General features: G+C 32.3%; 2 protein-coding genes across 2 annotated transcripts; one reads left to right on the forward strand and one right to left on the reverse strand.

The window, feature by feature from the left end:
• Positions 1-2,603: 2,603 nt before the first annotated feature.
• Positions 2,604-5,687, forward strand: LOC109173778 (putative kinase-like protein TMKL1). Its single transcript, XM_019323078.1, has 2 exons — positions 2,604-4,260; positions 4,794-5,687. Exons 1-2 carry the CDS (start codon positions 2,874-2,876, stop codon positions 5,429-5,431), a joined length of 2,025 nt encoding a protein of 674 aa, XP_019178623.1. The 5' UTR covers positions 2,604-2,873; the 3' UTR covers positions 5,432-5,687.
• Positions 5,688-7,236: 1,549 nt separating this feature from the next.
• LOC109173885 (probable pectate lyase 20) lies at positions 7,237-12,109 on the reverse strand. The gene is made up of 7 exons (XM_019323226.1): positions 11,883-12,109; positions 11,684-11,734; positions 11,511-11,588; positions 8,629-9,271; positions 8,417-8,520; positions 8,163-8,301; positions 7,237-8,084 (listed from the first exon to the last, which is right to left on the reverse strand). Exons 1-7 carry the CDS (start codon positions 11,957-11,959, stop codon positions 7,863-7,865), a joined length of 1,314 nt encoding a protein of 437 aa, XP_019178771.1. The 5' UTR covers positions 11,960-12,109; the 3' UTR covers positions 7,237-7,862.
• Between the last annotated feature and the right edge of the window lie 11,544 nt (positions 12,110-23,653).

Raw genomic sequence — 23,653 nt, forward strand, 5'->3', positions numbered from 1 at the left:
ATAAACCGATTAGCCCTAACCGACTAGCCCAACAACCCGACAAGGCTAGCCCGAAACCGAGTGGGCTGGCCCGATTGACATCCCTAACTACATCCCTACAAATTCATTACACTCTAAAAGATGAGTCCCACATTTATATTATATTATAAATATAATAATATTAAAATAAATAATAATAATAAATCAAAAGGTACGTGCTTGCCAGCCCTTTTCAGTCCTTTGCATCAGTTTTATCCCCTCATTTGTAAATTCTCTCTCTTCTTGCAAATTTTACAAATTCTCTCCCCTCTTTCATTACACTTGGCATTAAATAATAATTTAAACAAATTCTTTCTCTTGCCAAGTAAGCTTGCCAACCCCCAATTTGCAGGGATGTGGTTAACCTTATAATTCAAATTTGTGTACATTACTTGTGATAAAAACGGGCACCCTTCTAGGTCAAGAAGTGCCATTACTATTCTCCATTTCTCCAATAGGATTCCACAAAGAAACAAAGGCAAAGACTAATAATCATGTCTGTAGACAACAACTTGATTTTGTTCTCTAAATACATACTTTAAGTGAATTTTTTATGATTTTTTTTCCCAAATACTCCTCTCATCATCCACTCAACAATACTTGCAAAATCACTCTCCACCAAGCACACGAGGATATCTCGATCACGTTTGAACACACAAAGATATCTCGATCTCATGTCAATTGGAGACTTAGAATAACCCACCCTTTTGTAGATAATGGTAATAATATTTAATGTGTTACTATTTTATTTTGTAATTTGAATTAGCCTTGACATTTTGCATGGCTAGCTAGTATCCTTTCTACAAAAGTTATGGACAAGGGTAATTTAACCACTTGTGGGTTTTTATTCACCTAGTGTTACTATAAATAGTATCCCTCATTGCCATTTCTAAATCATCCAAAAATAGAAGCTTTCATTCTCATTCTTTCCTCCTTTATATCTGAGCAGTGTTTAGCGCGTTTCAATTATAATTAACGAGTACACGTTACTACAAAATAATTGTATACCTTTGCAGAACAACACCGCTCTTTATGCTTTGCACCTAAGGATTGATTTCACTAACCAACTTCATATGACATTTCAAAGTACTCTTCCTCCACACAACCTAGAGTAATTTAATGTTAATGTATAATGCTTATAAAATTTTAAAACAATTGTATAATTTTTAATAAATACATACAAATAAATTTTAAAAATTACATAAAAAAATTTGTTGGCATAAATTTTTTCCAGTAAATCAACTTTAATAATTTGTTAAAATTACTCTCTCTTAATAATATTCCAAATTTCCAATCCTTCTCCATATTTACTATCTGTAAATAATCGATTTTTCCGTACACTATTTATTGGACAGTAAAAGTCCTAAAAAAATGTTTTTAATGAATGTGTTTCCAGCACGCTAAACACAGATGTCCCCAAAAATACTACGGAGTATTTTTTTTTTTTCCTTTTCAGAATATTTGAAGTGAACACTGTAATTTTTTTCTTTTAAATTTAAAAATAAAAAGAAATAAAGAAAAGTCAGATCACGCTCGTCGCTTTCAGTTTGGCAGTGACTGCAGTCCTCCATCTCTCTCTTATCAGATTCTTTTATCAATCATAAGAGCGGTGCGTGCGTGGAATATATTATCAAATAATGTATATTTAATAGACAAATAATATACTTTTAATATATTAAAAATGTAAATGAAATCGGTCTCTTCAAAAAAAATACTAATGTGAGGGTCAGTATTGACCATGGGTGTACCCCTCCTTTTTCTTTAAAAAATATATTAAAAATGTACATTATATTCAAAAAAATATTATTTAAATATTAAAAGTACATTATTTTATATAATATACATTCAATACACGAATAGTATATTTTTATTATATTAAAAATATATTTTTTATTATGGTTCACAACCATACACAATAATTACTTTTTTCTATGGGCTGGGCCCATCTCACGCCTTTGTTTACTTTATTTCAAGGGCCCACCAGCACCTGGAACCAGTAATCTTCACCTTCTAATATCTCATAATTTAGGGATGGAATTTTTCTATAATAAATTACAAAAATCATTGTCATGATTTTCATACTATTATTTCAAATTTCACATTTTTAGCAAAAGTGATAAGTCTAATGTTCTATTTGATATTTTTTTTAAAATAAATTTTTAGACATAATTTGAATTTCCAACCTTAAGGGCCTCACACTCCGGCCTAACAGAGCATTTAGAGGATATAAATCATGATAACTCAATGACTTAGCAGACATATCTGCAGGATTGGTTAGCATCTAATGATACATTAAATAGAAGTTCTAATTCTTTGGACGATAGTGCAACATGGAAGAAATCTCATCTAGGCTACCTGAAACTTATCATTGACACTGTATCCTGAGAGATGAAGAAGGCAAGTTTATTGCCGCTGGAGGGGGTACAACGACAGTGTATTTTCTCTTCCAAGGAGGATGAGGCAATTGCAGTAAGGGTTTTATTTCATCTTATTATTATGGATATTAAAAATAAGACTGCTCATCTGTTTAGCTAGGTAATCGCTTCTGTACCTTATTATTCGGAGTTGTTTCCGAACCTCCCCATATCGTTGGTAATGTTCTTCGTTCAGACTTAATGGAGTACATTTTACCATTTGGATTAGACCAGCTTGTCATGTAATCACCGTCTGATGCATTAACGATGATGATGAATTATCTAACGGTAGAGATTTGCAGGAGCAGGTGCACCCTCACGGAGATGCGAAGTTGTGAATAGTCTGTCAGCTTTCCCAATATCGAAAAACGGCTATCTACTTCCTTCCTGACTCCCACTATCACTTCTCATTTTCAGACTGTACTTTTCTTTCGTCTGTTAATGGAGTTTCCGGCCTTCCTTCCCCTCTGCATTGTCTTCTTCTTCTTCACACTCTTCTCCAGCTCATCCAATGCTTTAGCTCCGCCGTCGGATGTCGAGATTCTTCTCCGGAAAATCAAGCCTTCACTGCAAGGAAACGCCGCGGAGAATTTGCTGCTATCGTCGTGGAACGCCGCCGTGCCTCTCTGTCAATGGCGAGGGCTCAAATGGGCGTTTACGAATGGCTCTTCTCTTCTCTGCGTTGATCTCTCGTCTCCGCAATGGACCAATCTGTCTCTCTACAGAGACCCCTCTCTCCGCCTCGCATCTCTCCAGCTCCCTTCCGCTAATCTCTCCGGAACCCTTCCCAGAGAGATTGGGGAGCTCGCCGCGCTTCAGAGTCTCTATCTAGGAGTGAATGCGCTCTCTGGAACCATCCCTCTTGAGCTCGGCTATAGCTCTTCTCTCTCAGATGTTGAGTTGAGCGGCAATATGCTCACTGGATCGATTCCCGCGTCTATCTGGAACCTCTGTGAAAAGCTTGTTTCTCTTCGCCTTCATGGTAATTCTCTGTCTGGTTATCTCCCTCAGCCCGCATTACCGAATGCTACCTGCAAGGATCTGCAGTTTCTGGATTTAGGTCACAATTCGTTTTCTGGGGATTTTCCTGAATTTGTGGCTAGGTTTAGTGGGCTAAAAGAGCTTGACCTAGGTGATAACAAGCTCTCTGGCCCAATTCCTGGTAGTTTAAGTGCATTAAACCTTGAGAAATTGAACCTTTCTTACAATAACTTCAGTGGGGTTTTGCCAAATTTTGAGCAACCAAAAAAGTTTGGGATGGAGGCTTTTGAGGGCAACAGTCCTAAGCTTTGTGGGCCTCCTTTGAGACCCTGCAATGGAAGCTCTGGACTGAGCCCTGGTGCCATTGCTGGCATTGTGATTGGCTTGATGGCTGGGGCAGTGGTTTTGGCCTCATTGTTGATTGGGTATTTCCAGGGGAAGAAGAAGAGGAGGAATGACGACGATGAAGAAGATGAGGATTTTGAAGAACTAGAGGATGAGGAAAATGGTGGGGGTGATGGTGGAGAGGGTAAGCTGATTATATTTCAGGGAGGGGAGCATTTGACATTGGAGGATGTCCTGAATGCGACCGGGCAAGTCATGGAGAAAACTAGCTATGGAACGGTTTATAAGGCGAAGCTAGCTGATGGAGGAACCATTGCATTGAGGTTGTTGAGAGAAGGAAGCTGCAAAGACAGAAGTTCCAGTCTGCCAGTGATCAAGCAGCTGGGGAAAATCCGGCACGAGAATCTGCTTCCATTGAGGGCTTTCTATCAGGGGAAGAGAGGGGAGAAGCTTCTCATTTATGACTATCTGCCTAACAGAACCCTCTATGATCTTTTACATGGTAAGCGCTTTAGCTGTGATTCACTCGTTCTCTGTTATCCCTTCAACTAATAACATATTTATGCATAACACACTTGAATTGGTCCTATTGCTATTGTTATATATAGCAGAAACTCAATGTTGTTGTGATAACAATGAGGATTAAAATGGTTATTACATTCTATGACTTCATAATCAGTCCTGAGCTTTTTGGTTGACTGAGAGTCAATGACATGAATGTAAAAATGGTTATGGGTCAAATTAGCTGATTGTAAAAAAATTTTTGGTAAATTAGCTCTTAGCTGATTACATACAAAATGACTTTCTCAAGAAGCTGATTGAAAAAGCTACTTTGATTAGCTTTTTGAATTTTAGCATATTAGAGCAATAAGCTGTTACAAAAAGCTAATTAATTAAGCACTCATATTGATTGTTTAACTAAGTCAAACAGCTAAAGTGGTCAAATAAGTCAAAATTGGCTGATAAGCTAACTATGTTACCAAACAGGGCCTATAGCTTTTGATTGATCTTATGATCTGTCTGGTTTATATACAGAAGCAAAAGTGGGTAAGCCAGTATTGAACTGGGCAAGGAGGCACAAAATTGCTTTGGGCATAGCGAGAGGACTAGGGCATATTCATAGTTTAGAAACACCCATCACCCATGGAAATGTTAGGTCAAAAAATGTTCTTGTAGATGACTTTTTCGTATCCAGGCTCACTGAATTTGGGCTGGACAAGATAATGGTCCCATCTATAGCTGAAGAAACACTGTTGCTTGCAAAAGCTGATGGTTACAAGGCACCTGAACTTCAAAAGATGAAGAATTGCAGTTCGAGGACAGATGTTTATGCCTTCGGGATACTACTGTTGGAGATTTTGTTGGGCAAAAAACCAGGAAAAACCGGAAGAAATGGGGAATTTGTCGATTTACCTTCATTGGTAAAGGTTGCGGTGCTGGAGGAAACAACAATGGAAGTGTTTGATGCGGAGCTGTTGAAGGGAATTCGGAGTCCAATGGAGGAAGGTTTGGTGCAGGCGTTGAAGCTGGCAATGGGTTGCTGTGCCCCGGTGGCTACTGTTAGACCTACGATGGAAGAAGTCGTGAGGCAACTAGAGGAGAACAGACCTAGGAACCGGTCTGCTTTGTACAGCCCTACTGAGACTAGGAGCGGGAGTGGTACACCTTTCTGACATTCTTTCTTTCATTAAACTCGAATACTATTTCATTCTAAGCCTATTTGATCCTCCTAAAGGAGAGTTAATTGATTATAGCCTTATAGGAGCTTTGTTTATTATTTGAACTTAATTGGTCATAGAAGCTTTTCTTTACTATGTCAACTTCCTTTCTTAAGTAGTATGGTGTGTTATATACATTTTACTTCCATAGTAAGAACCAGTTTTGTACTGACTTGATTTGAGAGTAAGAATATTGCTGTGTTAACTGTGATTGGCATTAAGACTGTGGGGTCTGTCTGTCATGGTTTTGCTGGTAGGTCATTCTTTTAAAGCTTTCAAAGGAAGGAAAATACTATGTGTACTCTCAACTTTTACTTCCACACACAAAATCTTGATGTAAATATTTGTATTGGAACCCACATGAAAAAAATAGTTTATCGGCCACATTAAGGAATAAAATTTAAGAGTTCATGTAGTATAACTCAATAAGGAAAGTTCCACTTGGATTCTTCTGGTAGATCAGTATTGAAACCTTTTACAATTGGATATAATATTGTAATGAAGCAAAACAAATGTAATGCCTCACCAAAAAAAAAAAAAAACAAATGTAATGCCTCACCAAAAAAAAAACAAATGTAATGCCTGAGCTTCTGAAGCTTTTTAGAGGCCACATAAGCACAAATTATACTATGAAGAATGAAGACCAACTTACATTGTAAACTCTGGTCCAAAAGACATTCAGATTATGTACCTATAGTTAACATATTATGTACATTTTAATAAAGTATGTACCTATAAATAAATTAAATATACATAATATGTTAGTTGTAAATAAATAATTTGGACAGGGCCACCATACCCAAATGGGTCTTGGTTCACAATATAACAATTGGCACATAGTAGATGGCTTCCTCAGTAGTGAGTAGTAACCATGTGAACCCACTAGCCAGCCAGGGTAGTCTAACTGTATCTTGAAGGTCTTAGTTGGGCATTTACTTAGCAAGCCCAAAGAATATGTCATAGTCCTGCTGCATAGAGCATCCAAATGTTATACCACGGACCAGGGTTCATATTACATTGTGAACTTTGATACAAAAATTCTGTACCTTCAGTTAACACATTCTGTACCTACAGTTAACAGTTTCTGTACATGTAAACAAATAACTTGGTAATTGTGACACATAATATGATAGCTACATGTACATAAACTATCAACAGTAGGCAAGGTTGAAAAAATTGCTAGGCGTCTGGGGACCGCCTAGGCCCGATTTTTGCAACACTAACAGCAGGTACATAATGTGTCAACTATAGATACATAATCTGATTTGATAATTGCTGACACATAATATGATAGCTAGAGGTACAGAAACTATCAACTGCAGATACAGAATGTGTCAACTATAGATACAGAATCTGAAGGTTATTTTTGGACCAGAGTCTACAATGCAAAGTGGACTATGGTCCATGTATAATTTGCCTAGAGCATCTTCCCTACCACTATGATACTGGTTTAGGTTCGATTCAGATTGCACTGGTAAAAATTAAACTTTTATTCAGGAAAAAAGACAAATAGCTTTTTAAGGCTACTTTGTATCTGACTTATATGCTTCATGGAATCTCAAATTATGAGGCTTCCCACATTTAATATGTTGGTGCAGAGTGTTAGTGGGTTCACATGGGATGGGGGTGCAGAGTCTGCAAGGCATTTGTGGCAGGAAAATGGCATGTCTTGTAGGTAAGAATGCTGTCACATGCCCTCCCACATGCAAACCCTTGTAGTATCAGTTTCATACCAAATTTTAGTATGCAAGGGTAGAGGTAGTAGCAATTACCTCACTTGGGCTGACATTTACAGAATGAGCTGAGACAGGAGGCAATGTGAATTTGAAGCAAATTGGTAATTACATTATATAAGAGGATTACACGAGAGTCTTGGAAGTAAACATCTTAGCTTATAAGCAAGAACAAGAGAACAATCTGAAAATTGGAGCTTTTTTCTTTTTTTTCCTTGCATTTTATACTATCCACTTGACTTTGGCCAAAATGAGAGAAGAAAGGAACGAGATGAGATTCTGTCCCTATCAACCAAAGAAGCATCAGGTTGGTTTAGGTCAAGAAATTTGATGCTGAAATGGTGGAAAGATTTCTTCAGCTGATAGGAATGATTATTTAGGTGATGAAACAACGCTTCTGTGCCTGCTTCAGATTAGTAAAATGTTCCCAGATGAAACAGGCCGAGGTTGAGCACTGGGTACATGGACATCGGGGACAATAGAAAACGAGGCCACAAGAATATATATGCTCATCGGCTTAGGGACAGAAGTGAACTAGGGATGAAAAAAGACAATTGGCTATAGATTACAAGATGAATTCAATGGTTTGGTGAAAGGAGTTTGTTTACAGCTCCTTCCACTTCCACAATGTGATGTTTTCTGGTTTTCTGATGTTAACATTGCATTCCTGTACGACAGGAAAGAACACCAGCATTAGAAGTAAGAGTACCCACCAGAGAAGAGGATTTCGCTGCCAAACTAGAAGCCCTTGCATAGCTAGCTGACGACAAACGCCCAGATGCAATGAAGTAGGCTCCATTAAGCATAAGGTCTCCTTCTGTTCTCCAGTTCCAGTGCTTCCATACACCATCACCAGTTTCCACTCTTTTAGTCACCTGCCTCACCATTACATACCAAGATCAGTACATATTTTCCTAATCTCATTTCTAGGGCAAGAAAGAATCTGAATCTACCTCTTTGGCAAAGCGGTTGGCTGGGGCTAGGTATCTGTTTCCTTGACTGTTGATTGTGGGAGCAGCACTGCCACCAATGGCATACATTTCCCAATGAGTATAGTCATTGTTTACCACATGAAAGTACCCATGCCTACACCTGCATATTATATTACCACAAAATTATTCTCATTCTCTTTTCAGAAATAGAATTCATATCAGGAGATTAAACAAGTTTTCCAGTTTTTTTTTTTTTTTTTTTTTTTTTTTTTTACCTTGGCATTCTTTGAATCAAACCCTCCCCAAAGTGATTATAGGCAATTGTCACCTGCATTGCTTTGTCTCTGGTGTAAGAATCACTGTGCCCCAGCAGCATCACCTGTATAGAAATGGTAACCATTAATCATAGCTGACAAATAGGAAGTTTGAAGCATATATTCTTAATCTATGTTTGTAGCAGGGAAGATCAGAGTGTAACTATATATACCTCATTGTGGTGGGTGAAGTAATTGTTTGAAACGGTGATTGCAGTTGATCCTATAACTGCATCAATCAGCCCATCAGCGCAGTTAGAAAGCGAGTTATGGTCAATCCAAATATGGCTCGACCCGAAAATCGAAATCCCATCGCCGTCGGCCATCGTCCTCCAGCCATAATGCGACGGCGAGCTGCGAACCATGGCGTTGCCGGTAGGTTTGCAGTCGTGAATGTGGAGGCCATGGATGATGATATTCGTCACGAATTGGACGGTGATGCAGGCGCCGTTAGCTATGTGAACGTTGGCGCCGCGCGCGTCGATGGTCTTGAAGCTGTTCATGATCAGCTCTTGCTTCAGCGTGATCACCATGTCGCGCTTGAACACGATCCATAACGGCTGGTCCTGAATCACGGCGTGGCGGAGCGTACCGGGCTTGGGATTCACCGGGTCGTCATCGCCGGGGTCGGACACCACGTAGTACCTCCCGTCGCGGCCGCCAACGGCGTTGCGCCCAAATCCAATGGCGCAGTTGGCTAGCCGCTTACGGTGGCGCTGCCAGTTGCGGTCGCAACGCCAGCAATCGTCAATGGGGTTTCCTGTCCCGCATGAAAAGAATCCCAATTTCCTCCTCTCCGTAGCATTACGAATAATCCTGCATAAACAATTACTTAATCCTCAACATGTGCATAAGATGGACAAAAATGTTTAAATTCGTCCAATTAATTATTTTTTTTTTGCTAATGACTCTGTTACAATGCACTTCATAACTACTTTCTTAATCTACTGAAATATCAAAAGTCAATATAGTCAATACTGCCTTTACTGAAACACAAGAGTCTATATCACCTCCACTAATTTAAATTCAATTTAATTTGAAATATTTCAAAATTATGATTTACTCATTCAGTAATTTTTATATGATAATTATGTTTTACTCATTCAGCCATTTTTTAATATAAAAAATAGGGTGGATACGGAAGTGGTACTGGAAGTTCCTTGAGGAGGAGGGGGAGGTGAGGAAAATAAATGCGGGGCGGTTGAAACGAATCTACACGTGGTGTCGGTAGGGTAAATCGTACAGTGTTTAGGCAAAGACAATAAATAAGGTTGAATGGGTATGTGTCAGCAACGCTGGATTTGCCGGAAACAACCGCAGATGTATGCTTTTTGGAGGTTAATGAAATAATTCCTCTTGCCAGCCTGGTTCATCCCTTCAACACCTAAATAAAACCATGGTGGGGATGATGATGCATAATATACCACCTTCTTTTCCTACCATCTTGTTAGCCTCACAAACCTTCACATTGTCCCAACAAATATCTAGATTTGAAATCAAAATTATAACACCTTAAACTAAAGTTTCATATCGTCTGAATCACAATATTTTAAGTGTCAATTAATCATATTTAACTATGTAATGAAAGTAATCTAGATTGATTTGGGTAGGCAATATTCGTAGATAAGTATGGCTATATATGGTCAATGACAAATAAAATTATAAGTTAATAAATGTCACTTGATCGATCATATGGTATTTAATGACAAAAGAAAATTAGATTAATTTTGGTAGGCAATCTCAATTGAGGTTGTCCTCAGAATAATAAATCTAAAATTAGGGTGGATGCCATTTCACCATATGATCTTGGGCATTGGTCAATAACTGATTTTAATAGGGAATTAATAAGTAATCCAAGCGAAAGATAAGTAAACCCAAAATTAATTAAACCAAACAAACAAGAATAAAGTGCATAAAGCCCCTCTTGGCATGTACGTCAATGACACATATGACAACTATGAAAAAGACACAAACCAAATTTAGAAAAAACGCCTATATATAATAAACAGCAACATGTGGAGAGTAACATTAGGTTACGTTCATATAAAAATTTAATATTTCAGATCAAATGTCATTTTATTTGGTTATAATTAATAATAAGTTTTCAACTAGCCAACGAAAAAACAAGTAATATAAATGCGAAATATTAACACAAATCATCAAAATTATAAGAGTAAATGGGAAGTATCTATAATAATAAAAATATTGACATACATATATGCTAGCTATGTCACATAAATTTTTTTTATTATATTATTATTTATGAGCAAAACAATGAGAACGTGTCGGTCGGTTAACATTCGACGCATCATAATAAATAGTGAAATTAAAAATTTGTTTTAATATAATCGAAATAATTATTTAAATCTATTTTTTATTGCCTTAAAAGAATCCTTCGACTGCCACATTGCATGTGCAGTATTCCTCATGCAGGAGTATTATCTAATGCTGTTATCCAACTTCATGGATCTAATGAATGTTAATGTTTTTCCACCTTAAACCTTCATTTTCTCAACACATTTAATCGGGATAGTGAAATTTGAACTAAAATATATGTAATTTATCACTAATTAAATTACACCTAACTCTATTTAAACTTATGAACTAAAAAAACATATAATTTATCATCAAATAGCACCTACATGACTACATCAAACTATGAACTAAAAAAGCATGTGATTTATTATCAAATTACGTCTAGCTTGAACTCTGTTAAAAACTACGAACTAAAAATGCATATAAATTATCATTGAATTGAATTACATTTAACTCGAACTTTGTTTAAATTTACGAATTAAAAAGTATGTAATTTATCATCAAATAAAACCTCTAACTTTGGAATTTCTTTGTGTATATATATTGTGTATATACACACAAAAAATATATAAAAAGGGTTGGGGTGGGGAAGGAGGGGGGGGGGGGGGACTGGGGAGAGCACATGCAACATTTGGGGTGAAAATGAAGAATCACAATCAAGCCATTCTGGCTAAACATATAATTTCAAACGGAGTAATAATAAAAGAGGAAAGAATATTATTTATCAGGAAGAACTCACGTGTCCACCATTGATGCAACCGCCTCTGGATCGTCAACAGCGTGCTCGTGTTTGGATTCAGAATGATGATCATTCAACCTGCAGAAAATATAATAAATCTAAGAAATTGAAAACAAAATATTGACTATTTTGACTGTCGAGACTGTAAATAATAATACAGGTCGGCGACTCGCCTGTCCGCCATTGACGAGTTCTTCAAGCTCTGAAACCTAGCTTCATCCGCACTGAAAAATACGAAACAATTAATCTCGATTAAGCTAAATCAATTTCAACAACGTGTCGGCATTATCGGAAACCTAACGTTTAACTGTTAAATTGTTAATGCAGCTATAGCGAGTGAGATAGAACAGGAAATGCGTGCCCTAGCCCTACCTCTGGCTCGCATCGATGAACGGCGACATCAGAGCAAGCAGCAAACAGAAAACGGCGAATAAACTCGGAGCCGCCATTGTTAACGATGGATGTCTCCGAGTATAATCGCAATGCGATCGATGCTGCAGAATGGAAGATAATGAAGCGATTTTCTCTGCGAGAAGAGACGATGGCCGGAGATGGAGGAACTGTGAGAAGAAAAGTTTAGATTGAGCCAGAGATAAAAGGCAGAATGAAACAGACCTTTTATAGGAGAGAGCAGAAGAGAAGATGAGAGATGGCGCCAGTCATGTGTGCATGATTAGTTTGCCTAACTTGCTGCCATGTAACCATCTTAGGGACTTAACCATGGTTAATTGTGTACGGAGGTTAGGTCATCAGATAACGTTACATTTTAACTTTTTTTTTTTTTTTTTTTTTTTTTTTTTTTTTTGGTTAACGGAGTTTACAACGTATTGACATGTTTTCGTTTGATTTATTACAATGGAGCTATGCATGTTATATTGTTACGTTGTTACGTGTGAGCGTAAAAATGTCTATACTAAGGTGAGTGTGCCCGGTTTCACGTGTCTTATGTTTATAACGAATACATTAGCTAGTTGTTTTGGTGTTCATAGTTTACCGTATATTATGTTTATGACGAATGCGTTAGGTGTTAATTGTTCTGGTGTCCGTAGTCTAAACTTAGTTTGGTAGGTAGTTGGGTATAAATTCATACATATATAGTATCCTATGCTACCTCAAAGCAATCGTTACAAATGTTAATGAGACAAATGAATATATAGCTCTAGAAATTCTTAACGAAAGCATTGACCTAGGTCTAATCATCTATGTTTGGCCAATGTTATCACTTGGACTAAATCATATGGGTCGAGACCAAGATCTAACCGTCTAACCCAATATGTCATGATTGGTCATTTGAGTTCGATCACTATGCAGTTAGACTGGAACGAAATATTTAACTTGAACAATGATATTTTACATTACCTATTAGACCTGTATATTATCCCATTGCAGATCAAATTATATAAATAAAGTTAGCACTTTCATATACACTAACAAATTATGGGGTATTTCTCTTATAATATAGTATTTTGATACTCTTTTTTTTTTTTTTTTCAATTGTCATTATCACATTCATAAATCATTAATGAACTAGACATATATAATTAATGACATTTCACTTTTTATTACATTCTATTTGTGAATCATTATGCTTATATCTAAAAAATCTAAAAAATAATAAGTGTGAATGAAAGTTATATCCCTTATTTATGTCCGTTTTTTTTGTTAAGTTTTTGTTGTACATTATGCTATAAAGATTGTACATTAAAATATTTTGGATAAACATATCCTTACCGTTATAACTTCCGTTATCTTTTCTATTATTGTTACCATGCACATGCATCCACTATATATTTTCTTATCTTCTTCATTAATAATAATATATACACATTATATATATTTAATTTATATGTTAATTATTACCCAAAATATAAATATCAAATTTATAAAAATAATTTACATTATTATTAATAAATTTAAATCTAAACAAATTTAAAATTTTAATATAATGTATTAATATTGGGCACCTATTTTTTGCGCATCGCGCATAAAAAATACTAGTATTATATATAAATCTCAAAATTGGTGATTTAGTAGGTGAAGCATAACACTCATATTTAAAGATTACGAATTTGATTATTATTAACACTTTTCAGTAGAAATTGTGTCACAAAATCATTCAAGTATAATGACGGTGGAGGGTAATTATATTTGATTGGATAAAAATACAATTTTTAAAAACAACTAACTTCCAATAAATATTAGGAGCAAGTTAAATCCATCACTTTTTAAAAAGATCCAAACGGTCCTCTCGTGGGTCAATTGCGTCGGTCACTCACCCAATTCACCTCCTAAAGTATTTACGGACTCGCTGCCTTATGGGACCACCTAATCACCTATCCTCCACGTCAACGGTCAATATTTTTTTGAAAGCAAAGAGATGTGTATATTACTACAAAAGAGAAACCACAAAGTCAGTGAGATCAATCTCAGTACGTAGAGTTAGTCTGACCAGAGGCTTTAGATGCTAAAGTACGAGCAATAATATTTAAATATCTAGGAATAGCAAATAAAGAATACAAAGCAAATGAAAATAGCATAGTTTTGCATTCGTCAACAACCACCCCTACATAGGACCTCGGAGTATTATTGAATTAATTCCACATTTTTTATGATTTACTTCTTCTACATGTTTTACGTATTATACCAGTATTGTAAAAATCGGTCTAAGCGGTCGCCTAGACACCCCTAAGTCAAGGCGATCTCAGCTTTATAGCACCGATTTGCTCATCTTCTATATTTCTCGGGTGCTCATCTTTTATATTTCTTCATCCATGTACTCAACTAATCTAACACAATCGACTGCCTAGGAGGCACCGCCTAGACGCTCACCTAGCATCTAGCGTCTAGCGTACATTGATTATTACACATAAACGTAATTTTATTATTATTGCATATAGAATCTAAATTTGACTTCTTTTTTTTTTTTTCTTTTTTAATACTATTGTCTCTATTAAAAGGTAAGTATCTACTCTATACTTTCTATATCTATCTATTGTAGTTCAAAGAGTCAAGAATCAAGACTCCACCACCAGAGTTTGATCTTATGACCTTCCCTCAAGGGAGTCACAGATGTGCCATCTGAACATAATGTTCTTTAACACAACGCATCATTTACTATATAATGTTGTATCAACTGACATTGTGTTTGCATTAACAATACACTTACTAAATATTTCAAATTATTCGTTAAATTAATATGCGATAATTAAAAGTGAAACATTTAATATTTTTTCAATTAAAAAAATATTAAATTAGGTGTGCCACGTGGATGTGTTGTCTGTTAAATGAACCTATCGAACCTGTATTTCACCGTCTACTAGGTCCCTCACAATGTTCAACATTAAATTGTTTGTGTTCACACGTTATCCATGTACACACCGGCACGTACTACTCCGTATACAAACACCATGTCCATTCACCCCATTTCTCCACATTTTTATTTCTATTTTTGTAAAAAATAATTTAAAACGTTTAAATGTTCGTAATAATTACTATAGTCAAAACTTTTAAAATTTATAATTTTTTTTTTTTTTAACTAAAGAGGACAACCTAACAAGTAAGCACAAATAACTAGAAATAGTAGTGATCTTCCTCATTTGAGGAACATTCGTAGCATTCATCGTCAAAACTTGTTACAAGTTCTTAAGAGGTAAAATAAGGGCTTAGAAATCTCAAACATGTTGTATAGAGTCAGTCCGTTACTTTATTTTGCTATTATTCAATAAATATGTTTATTTAGACCCTATTTGGTAACATAATTAGATTATAGTCATTCTCTCGTATTCAATTTCATAGCTATCTCAGAATCACACCCAAAAATAAGTTAACAAAAACCATTTTCTCACGGCATTCGATAATTTAGTGCCAAAATTATTATTTTTTCTATAATTTAACCAACATTTTGACTCGATCTAAAAAAACTAACATGACAATGACTTTTATATATATGCAAGAAATTTTAAAAATTATATTTATTCTTGAGTTTGGTGAGTACAGTGTGTGTAATGACTATATATTTCAGTTATCTACAAATGTCCTGTAAAATATTTATAAATGCACAATTGTAATTACAAAAGCGATACTATATTTTTTCTTAATTTTTTACCATTGGCCATCTTAAATGGTTAACCAACATTTTGACTCAAACTAAAAAACTAACATGACATGATGACATTATATTTATCATATGCAGGAAAAAAATTATTTATATTTATTCTTGGGTTGAGCTCGGTGAGTGTGTGCCGTGAATTATATATTTCAAATACATTGGCAGTTATCTGCGAATGTATTATAAAACATTTCTAAATATACAATTATAATTACAAATATGACACAGTATTTAAAAAAAAAAAAAAACACTCATCATCTTAGATGAACGAATGAAATTAATTTACTCATTCTCATGGGAAATTTAGTTCTCATTTCAACTTGTTTATATAAATAAATAAATAAATAAATATATATATATATATATATATATATATATATATATATATATATATATATATATATATATATATATATATATAATGTGCCTGTGTGGCAGGCCAATCTAATCATCGTCTACTAAACATGGTTCGTTTTGGTAGACCTACGTTTTAGTATATAGGATATATTTTGTACGTATTTTAATTAATTAGTTAGTTATAGCAATTGTTTTGTGTACACATGTACAAAAATATCGTTGTAATGCACACAGGGTACGATTAAGATTCGATTTCAAATTTATTATTTTAAATTAGTATATAGCAATTTATAAAAATTTTGCTATTTGTAAAAATGTGTGTATAAAACCAACGTAATAAATTTATGGTTTCGTAAACTACTCCCATGCAAGTTTTTGATTGCAGGTATACCAGTCACGGACCCATACGTACGAAATTAAATTAAATCCACCTCAGATCGGCAAAATTGAAAATTCTACCTTGCAACTTTGCAACCAATAGCATTAAATTTGGGTTGAACTTGATTCAATAGTTCAGTTATGGATGTCTACAATTTAAAGAGTATGTTGTATTAATGTTCACATACTTATTTTACTTTTGTCTATTCCTTTTTTTTTTTTTTTAATTGTGAAGAGAGAAACTTGTCGTCACAATTCGAGAGCGTGCACTGGATAAACCTGGTCATATATAACAGTCTGCAACTAGGAAAATCTTGTATGATGGGTCCGACCGAAAAGGTATTGGTAAGAATGAAACTCATTACTTTTAAGTACGAGAATCATGTTTTACTTACTCAATCACCTATTTTTGAAAATGTTGATCGGGTGGTGTATGAATATCGGGAAAGTGAGGTTTTGGAGGACTTATCGAGTATTTAAACAGGACATCTACAATGTTACTTTTCATTTCTCCTTTAAAAAAAAAAAAAAAAGAAAAAAAAACAGAACATCTATACTCTATGTCTGGTCTCTCTAAATTAGTGTTGTTAATTTCTTCTCTTATATAATTTATGAATTATTATACAAGCAAAATCTATTCAAAACATAAATTTAAATAATGATTATAGTTTTCTCGTCAATCAACAAAATTGTTAGGAATAATTGTATTTAGATGTTGATGAGGCAAAATGTATTTTATTTTGAATAATTAGAAACTCCAAAATTTCGTTATATAAATGTATTAATGTCTCTGAGGAAAGCTTTTTGAAGAAGCAGTATTGATCCAAGAAATTTAATCAAGAGGGAAGATGCAACTTATCTTATGAAGTAGATTGGGACAATTTATTCAAGTAGCTAGTCAAGTTGGTAGGAGACTTGTGATAGCAAAGCTTGAAGTGAAAGTTGCAAGGTTCGAATCTCACTCATAACAAATTTAAAAGAGTAGCAAAAGTGTTAGCAATGATGAAAAAGAGCAAGAGGTGTTGGAGAAAGAGCCATGGATGCTAGAAGAAGAAATGGCATAGGAGAAAATGTCAGAATCAAGCGCGGAAAAAATACTTAAGCACACAATATCTGACCCGAAAATTTATTTCCTTAACTTTGTTCTAGCTCATTTAATTCCTTAACTTTGTTCAAAATTTGAAAAAGTCTATTCAACTCCCTTTCTAAACTTTTTAACTTGTTCAGGACCAACAAAAATAGAAGATAAAAATGTTTGGTTCATAAGAATTAAGGAATACAATAGGCACCAACTACCATGCACTGAGGTAGAATAGCATCTCCGTTACCATTTTAAATATGTGATCATAAGTTCAAACTTCGATGGTGGAAGTTTAGATTTTTTTTGACTGAAAATGTTTGAGTATAGAATAGATATTATCCTGTTAAGAATCCTGAGTATTTAATAATAATAATATTATTAAAAATTAAAAAAGAAAAAAAAAAAAAAAAAAAAAAAAGAAGGAATACAATAGGCATGTGAGGGTGGAATAATCCACGTACATTGTTGTCCAATAATCACGTACACTGATTAAGGAAGAATCCTCAATCCTGTAAGTGTAAGCATATATCACTTGCCTATCACGTGATCTTCTATCACAAACATATATGCCCCTATTAGGCTATAATCCTATAGCCTAACCACACTTAGCGCCACCCTATGACCCTACTGCATATTAAGTTATTAACCACCCTTTAATCAACCTTTATTGAGAACACATTCATCTTAAACGGCTGACATTGTATATCTACCTTAAATAAATTTTTTTTTCCTAGGTTCCAAATTATAAACAAAGTAAGCTTTTAACATAAAATAATATTATTTTCTTCTCCTAATATTATTTAATTTATTAATGCTGACCACCTAATGTAGCAATAAAATTATTTATATTACTACGCAATAATAAGGTTTATACCAATGCACTGGCGGACTCAGGATTTTTTTCAGGGGGGGCAAAATATTAAAGGAAAATTGATAATTAGAAAAAAAAATGAAACACTTAAAAAGTAGGAATAAGGGTCAAATGGGCCATCGAACTGCATACGAGAATGCAATTAGGCCACTGAACCTAAAAAAATCAACAATTAAGTCCCTAAACTAACCAATTTCATTCAATTTGTCCATTTTGCAGGTTTCTTAAGTTTCTAAAAGGTTAATTACCCCTCCACCTAGGATGCATATGTGTCATTTTTTAAAAATTATTTAGTTTTAAATTAGTTTTTTAATATTTAATAAATAAAAACTAAAATAATTTGTTTTTTTTTAAAATAAAATAATTTGTTAATTTTTTAAAAATTCGCAAATCACAAATATAAATTAATTATTTTAAAATTCGAAAATCACCAATCACGATAGTTTTTATTAAATAATTTGTTGATTTTTTTTTATTTCTTTACTGATTATTCTTTGTTGCTAATAATACTAATACTGCTTCTTTTTTTAAAAACAATAAATTATATTACTGCTAATACTAATACTAAAACTATTAATAATGGTTTTGTTTAATGATATGATACATTTAGTAATAGTATTACTGCTTTCTAATATATTGCTTTTACTGCTTTATTTTCCTTTGTAATATGCTTTGGCTAGGAACAAATAAAAAATCAACAAATTATTTAATAGAAACTATCGTGATTTGGTGATTTTTGAATTTTAAAATAATTAGTTTGTATTGGTGATTTGTGACTTTTAAACAAATTAACAAAATATTTTATTTAAAAAAATAAAATTATTTTAGTTTTTATATATTAAACATTAAAAAACTAATTTAAAAATAAATAATTTTTTAAAAATGCCACATATGCATCCTAGGTGGAGGAGTAACTTGTTAGAAACCTGAGAAACCTGTAAAATGGACAAATTGAATGAAATTGGTTAGTTTAGGGGCCTAATTGTAGGTTTTTTAAGTTCGGTGGCCTAATTGCATTCTCGTGTGCAGTTCGATGGCCTATTTGACCCTTATTCCTAAAAAGTATAACCATAAATAATGTTGGATATAGGAAAATTATAAAACACATCAAAACATTATAAAAATATTCATAACAAAATATGAATATACTCAATTTGATAAAATAATTTGAATAAAAGATCCATTATAAATTACACATCTCATCTCATTATTAATATCAATGAAGATTATATTATTGTGTTGAAGCAATATGCACTATTAATAATATTGAAAATGTGAAAAGATAGGGTTAATGGTGAAAATGTGAAATAAAATGTCAAAAAAAATTAAAAACAGACCACACGCTCCGCCACAAATTCAAACCCTGGCCTACCTTTAAGCCAACCAAGTGCTCTGCCAACTAGGCTAAGTTACATTCTGTTATCATTTCTCTATTTTTTAATACTTATACTAAAACTTCTACTATATATACACATATACATACAAGGGTTATATAAGAGGTGGGGGTGGGGTGAGTGGGGGCAGCTGACCCCACTGCCCCCACTGTGGGTCCGCCTCTGTACCAATGCATACCATTGTCGCTAACTAGGCTTCTGCTCGGCCCTTTACGACAAATCAGGTCAGGTTGCTCCATGATCAGTAATGCTCATGAATAACTCCTCTCAACGGCACACTCGAATAGCAGACAAATTCATGATATGTACAGTAACAAGATAGGGGAATATCCCCCTATCAGGATCATTAATAAATGTTCACTTTTAATGTACTGAATATTTATTATTCATGTAATCTATATCTATATATATATATATATAAGTAAAATCCTCCTAACAAATTTTCCCCCCAAAACTTTTGTAGTAAAGTTTATTTGGTAAGTAAATGTCAAATGGAAATTAAATAAAATTTATTAATTGTTATATTACATAATTGGTAATATTATGTATGGTATTATATTCTATAATATAATTGAAAATATTATTGTTCAAATATAATAAAAATCTTATGAAATAATGTAAGCATAATAAAATAAAAATAAAATAATAATAATAATAATAATAATAATAATAATAATAATAATAATAATAATAATAATAAAAATATAAAAACCATATAAATTTTCCCCCAAAACTTAGCGGCATTTATATAATATCCTAATTTTCTAATTTAATTAATTATCAAAATATTGAAATTATATATTATATATTATTCATTTATGTGTAGACATACTTATTACTGTATATAAAGTAAATTAGGTAAATATATTCTTCACATTAAAAAAAAAAAAGGTAAATATATTCTTCAAATATAAATTAAGTATCTATATATAATTTTTTGGTAAGCAAATGTAAAATTGTAACTCTAATTTTAATTGGTAATTGGTAATTGGTAATATAATAAAAACCATAAATGTTACCCTTAATCATATCTAAACACCTATATATACATCACATTCTCTTCAATACAAACAGTACCAAGTTACGAAGAACCTAAGGGATATTCTCTGCAACTGCATAGCAATGGTGTAGAGAATAGGGACCTTCAAGAAGAGGAGGAACAAGACCCATATTCTCTGCGTATCCAGAAGAGCTGTTGCACTACACCTACACATTTGGTAAATCTCTGTATCCTTTTTCAACTCTTTTTTTTTTTTTAATAAAGAATAGAAAATCATATATACCATTGGTGAAATTTAAAATCTATTTACATATATTATATAAACTATGATTATATTGATCATATATATCATGTGATCTTCTTCATCATTAATCTGGACGAGTTTGCTCAACCCATTAAAAGGTATTTCTCTAATACCTTATCTCAATCCATTAAAAGTTGTTTATTATTGGACTCTGGGCAAGATTAAATAATGCACTATTCATAGTGATAGAAAAAAAACTGACCATCTGATTATTAGTGGACTCTGAGCAACTAGATCTGCATGTCATTTGCATGAGAGGGGACATCATTGAATGAGTTTGTACTATTAATATTTTTTTTCCTGATGTGACGGTCCTTCTAGCACCAATAGGAGTAACACAAGGATTTGGAGCCATGGCAATGTATTGAGGATCGTGAGTAGTGCTCCTTGACAAAAGCCTAAAGCAACAGCATATGAATATGATAGAGATTTAATTATTTTAATTTTTATTGATAAAGATTATTCTCTAACCAAACAATTAGTAATATTTACGATTTATTGAACCAACCTTCATATTTTTGGTCAAATGAGTACACGTGATGAAATATATGTTCATTGCACGGAATCTTAATATTCATTGAGTTTCCAAATCGTATATTGCATAAGAATTATTTTACCATAATATGAATTGTAACCAATTTAATAAATCTAAATATTAACAAGTATGTATGGTAATTTTATGTATGTTAATATTATTTCATATGGACGTAATACTATAATATGATTTATAACCAATTTAAGAAATCTATATTGATAACCAATTCAAGTATGTATGGTAATTGTATGCATGGTATTAAAAATAATAATTACGTATGGTATTATGTATAGTAATATTAGGTATGATATTATGTAATACGTAGTATTAACTAGGTTGTACATTTATTCTTTTCATATTCTCATATGGACGTAAATCCATAATATGGTATATAACTAATAACCAATATGGTATATATATATATATATAAAATTTTTCACTCCTTATTATAAAATAATAATTCAATAAAAGTTTTATATAAGTAAATAATTTGTAATATTTATCTTAAGTATAATTTGTCAAATTAATCAATTTTAATTTGATAATGATTATTTTCTAACCAAACAATTGGTAATATTTATGATTTATTGAACCAATTCATATATGTTTTTTACCATCCAGACTAATTTTAATGGTCAAATTAATAATAAATTTTATTAGTTATTAATTAGCATAATATTAATTTATTATGCATAATTACTGTATAAAAATAAATTACCGTTCAAATGAGTACACAAGATGATATACATGTTCATTGCACGAAATCTTAATATTAATTGAGTTGTCAAATCGTATATTGCATAAGAATTATTCTTACCTTACTATATACAATTACAAATTTATTCCGAAATTCTGAAAATTAAATAAGTTAGAAATCTAATTTTAAGTATGTATTTCCTGTTTTTTTCATTTTTAATTTATACAACTAATTTATTAATTTATATACACAATTTTTGGCTGCTTTTAATAAAATAATTCACTACATTTTTTTCAGTAAGTAATTCCTCTAAGCAAATAATCCGTAATATTCCCTGCTATACTTTACACAATTTAATCATTTTTTATTTTTATAATTTCTAATTTATTAAATAATATATATATATATATATATATATATATATATATATATATATAATTTAATATAGATATAATTAGATAAAGCTTATTTTGTGACCAAACAATTGGTAATATTTACAATTTATTGAACCAATTCGTAAATGAGTCAATCTATACTATAATTAAAAACAAAATCTTATTTACTTGATTTCCCACCCAAACAATAGTAAATAGTAAAGGTAAATTTAAAAAAAAAAAGAATGGAAAAAAAGAACATAAATATTTCACAATAATATTCTACATCATCCATTAAAAATGGAATGGAAATTAGGTAAACTGAAAAAATAACTGAATATTAATAATTGACTGAAAATTAAAAATGAAAAAAGGAACATAAATTAGGTTAATTGAAAAAGGAAATAAATATTTATAATTGACTAAAAATAAAAAATGATCCATAATTGACTAAAATGGAAAAGGGAAATAGTCAAATTATTACATTTTAATTTTTTACAATAATATTACACAATATAGTACATCAAACCATAATTATGTCATAAATCTTTCACAATTTTAAAAATGGAACAGAAATAATTCAATAATAATATTTTACATCATCAAGTAAACGTAAATTAAAAATGAAAAGGAAATATTTAAATAACAATATTCTACATCATCAATAATAAAGGCATATTCTAATCAATAATAAAGTTAAATTAAAAATGCAATGAAAATTAAAAATGAAACAGAAATATTTTAATAATAATATTCTACATCATCAATTAAAAATGGAACGAAAATTGGGTAAAATATCACTGCATCTGATATTCTAATTGACCAATTGACTGAAAATAAAAAGAATAATTGGCTGAAAATGAATATGATATTACTAATTAACTGAAAATATAAAATGAAATGAATATTAATAGTTGACTGCAAATAAAAAATGATCTATAATTAACTAATATGAAAAAAATAAATGGTTAGTTCATTGCATTTTAATTAAAAATTGATGGAAACTAAAATTTGACGGAAATATTTCAACAATAATATTCTACT

Source organism: Ipomoea nil, unplaced genomic scaffold, assembly GCF_001879475.1.
Source record: "Ipomoea nil cultivar Tokyo-kokei standard unplaced genomic scaffold, Asagao_1.1 scaffold0482, whole genome shotgun sequence".
Classification (NCBI taxonomy): Eukaryota; Viridiplantae; Streptophyta; class Magnoliopsida; order Solanales; family Convolvulaceae; genus Ipomoea; species Ipomoea nil.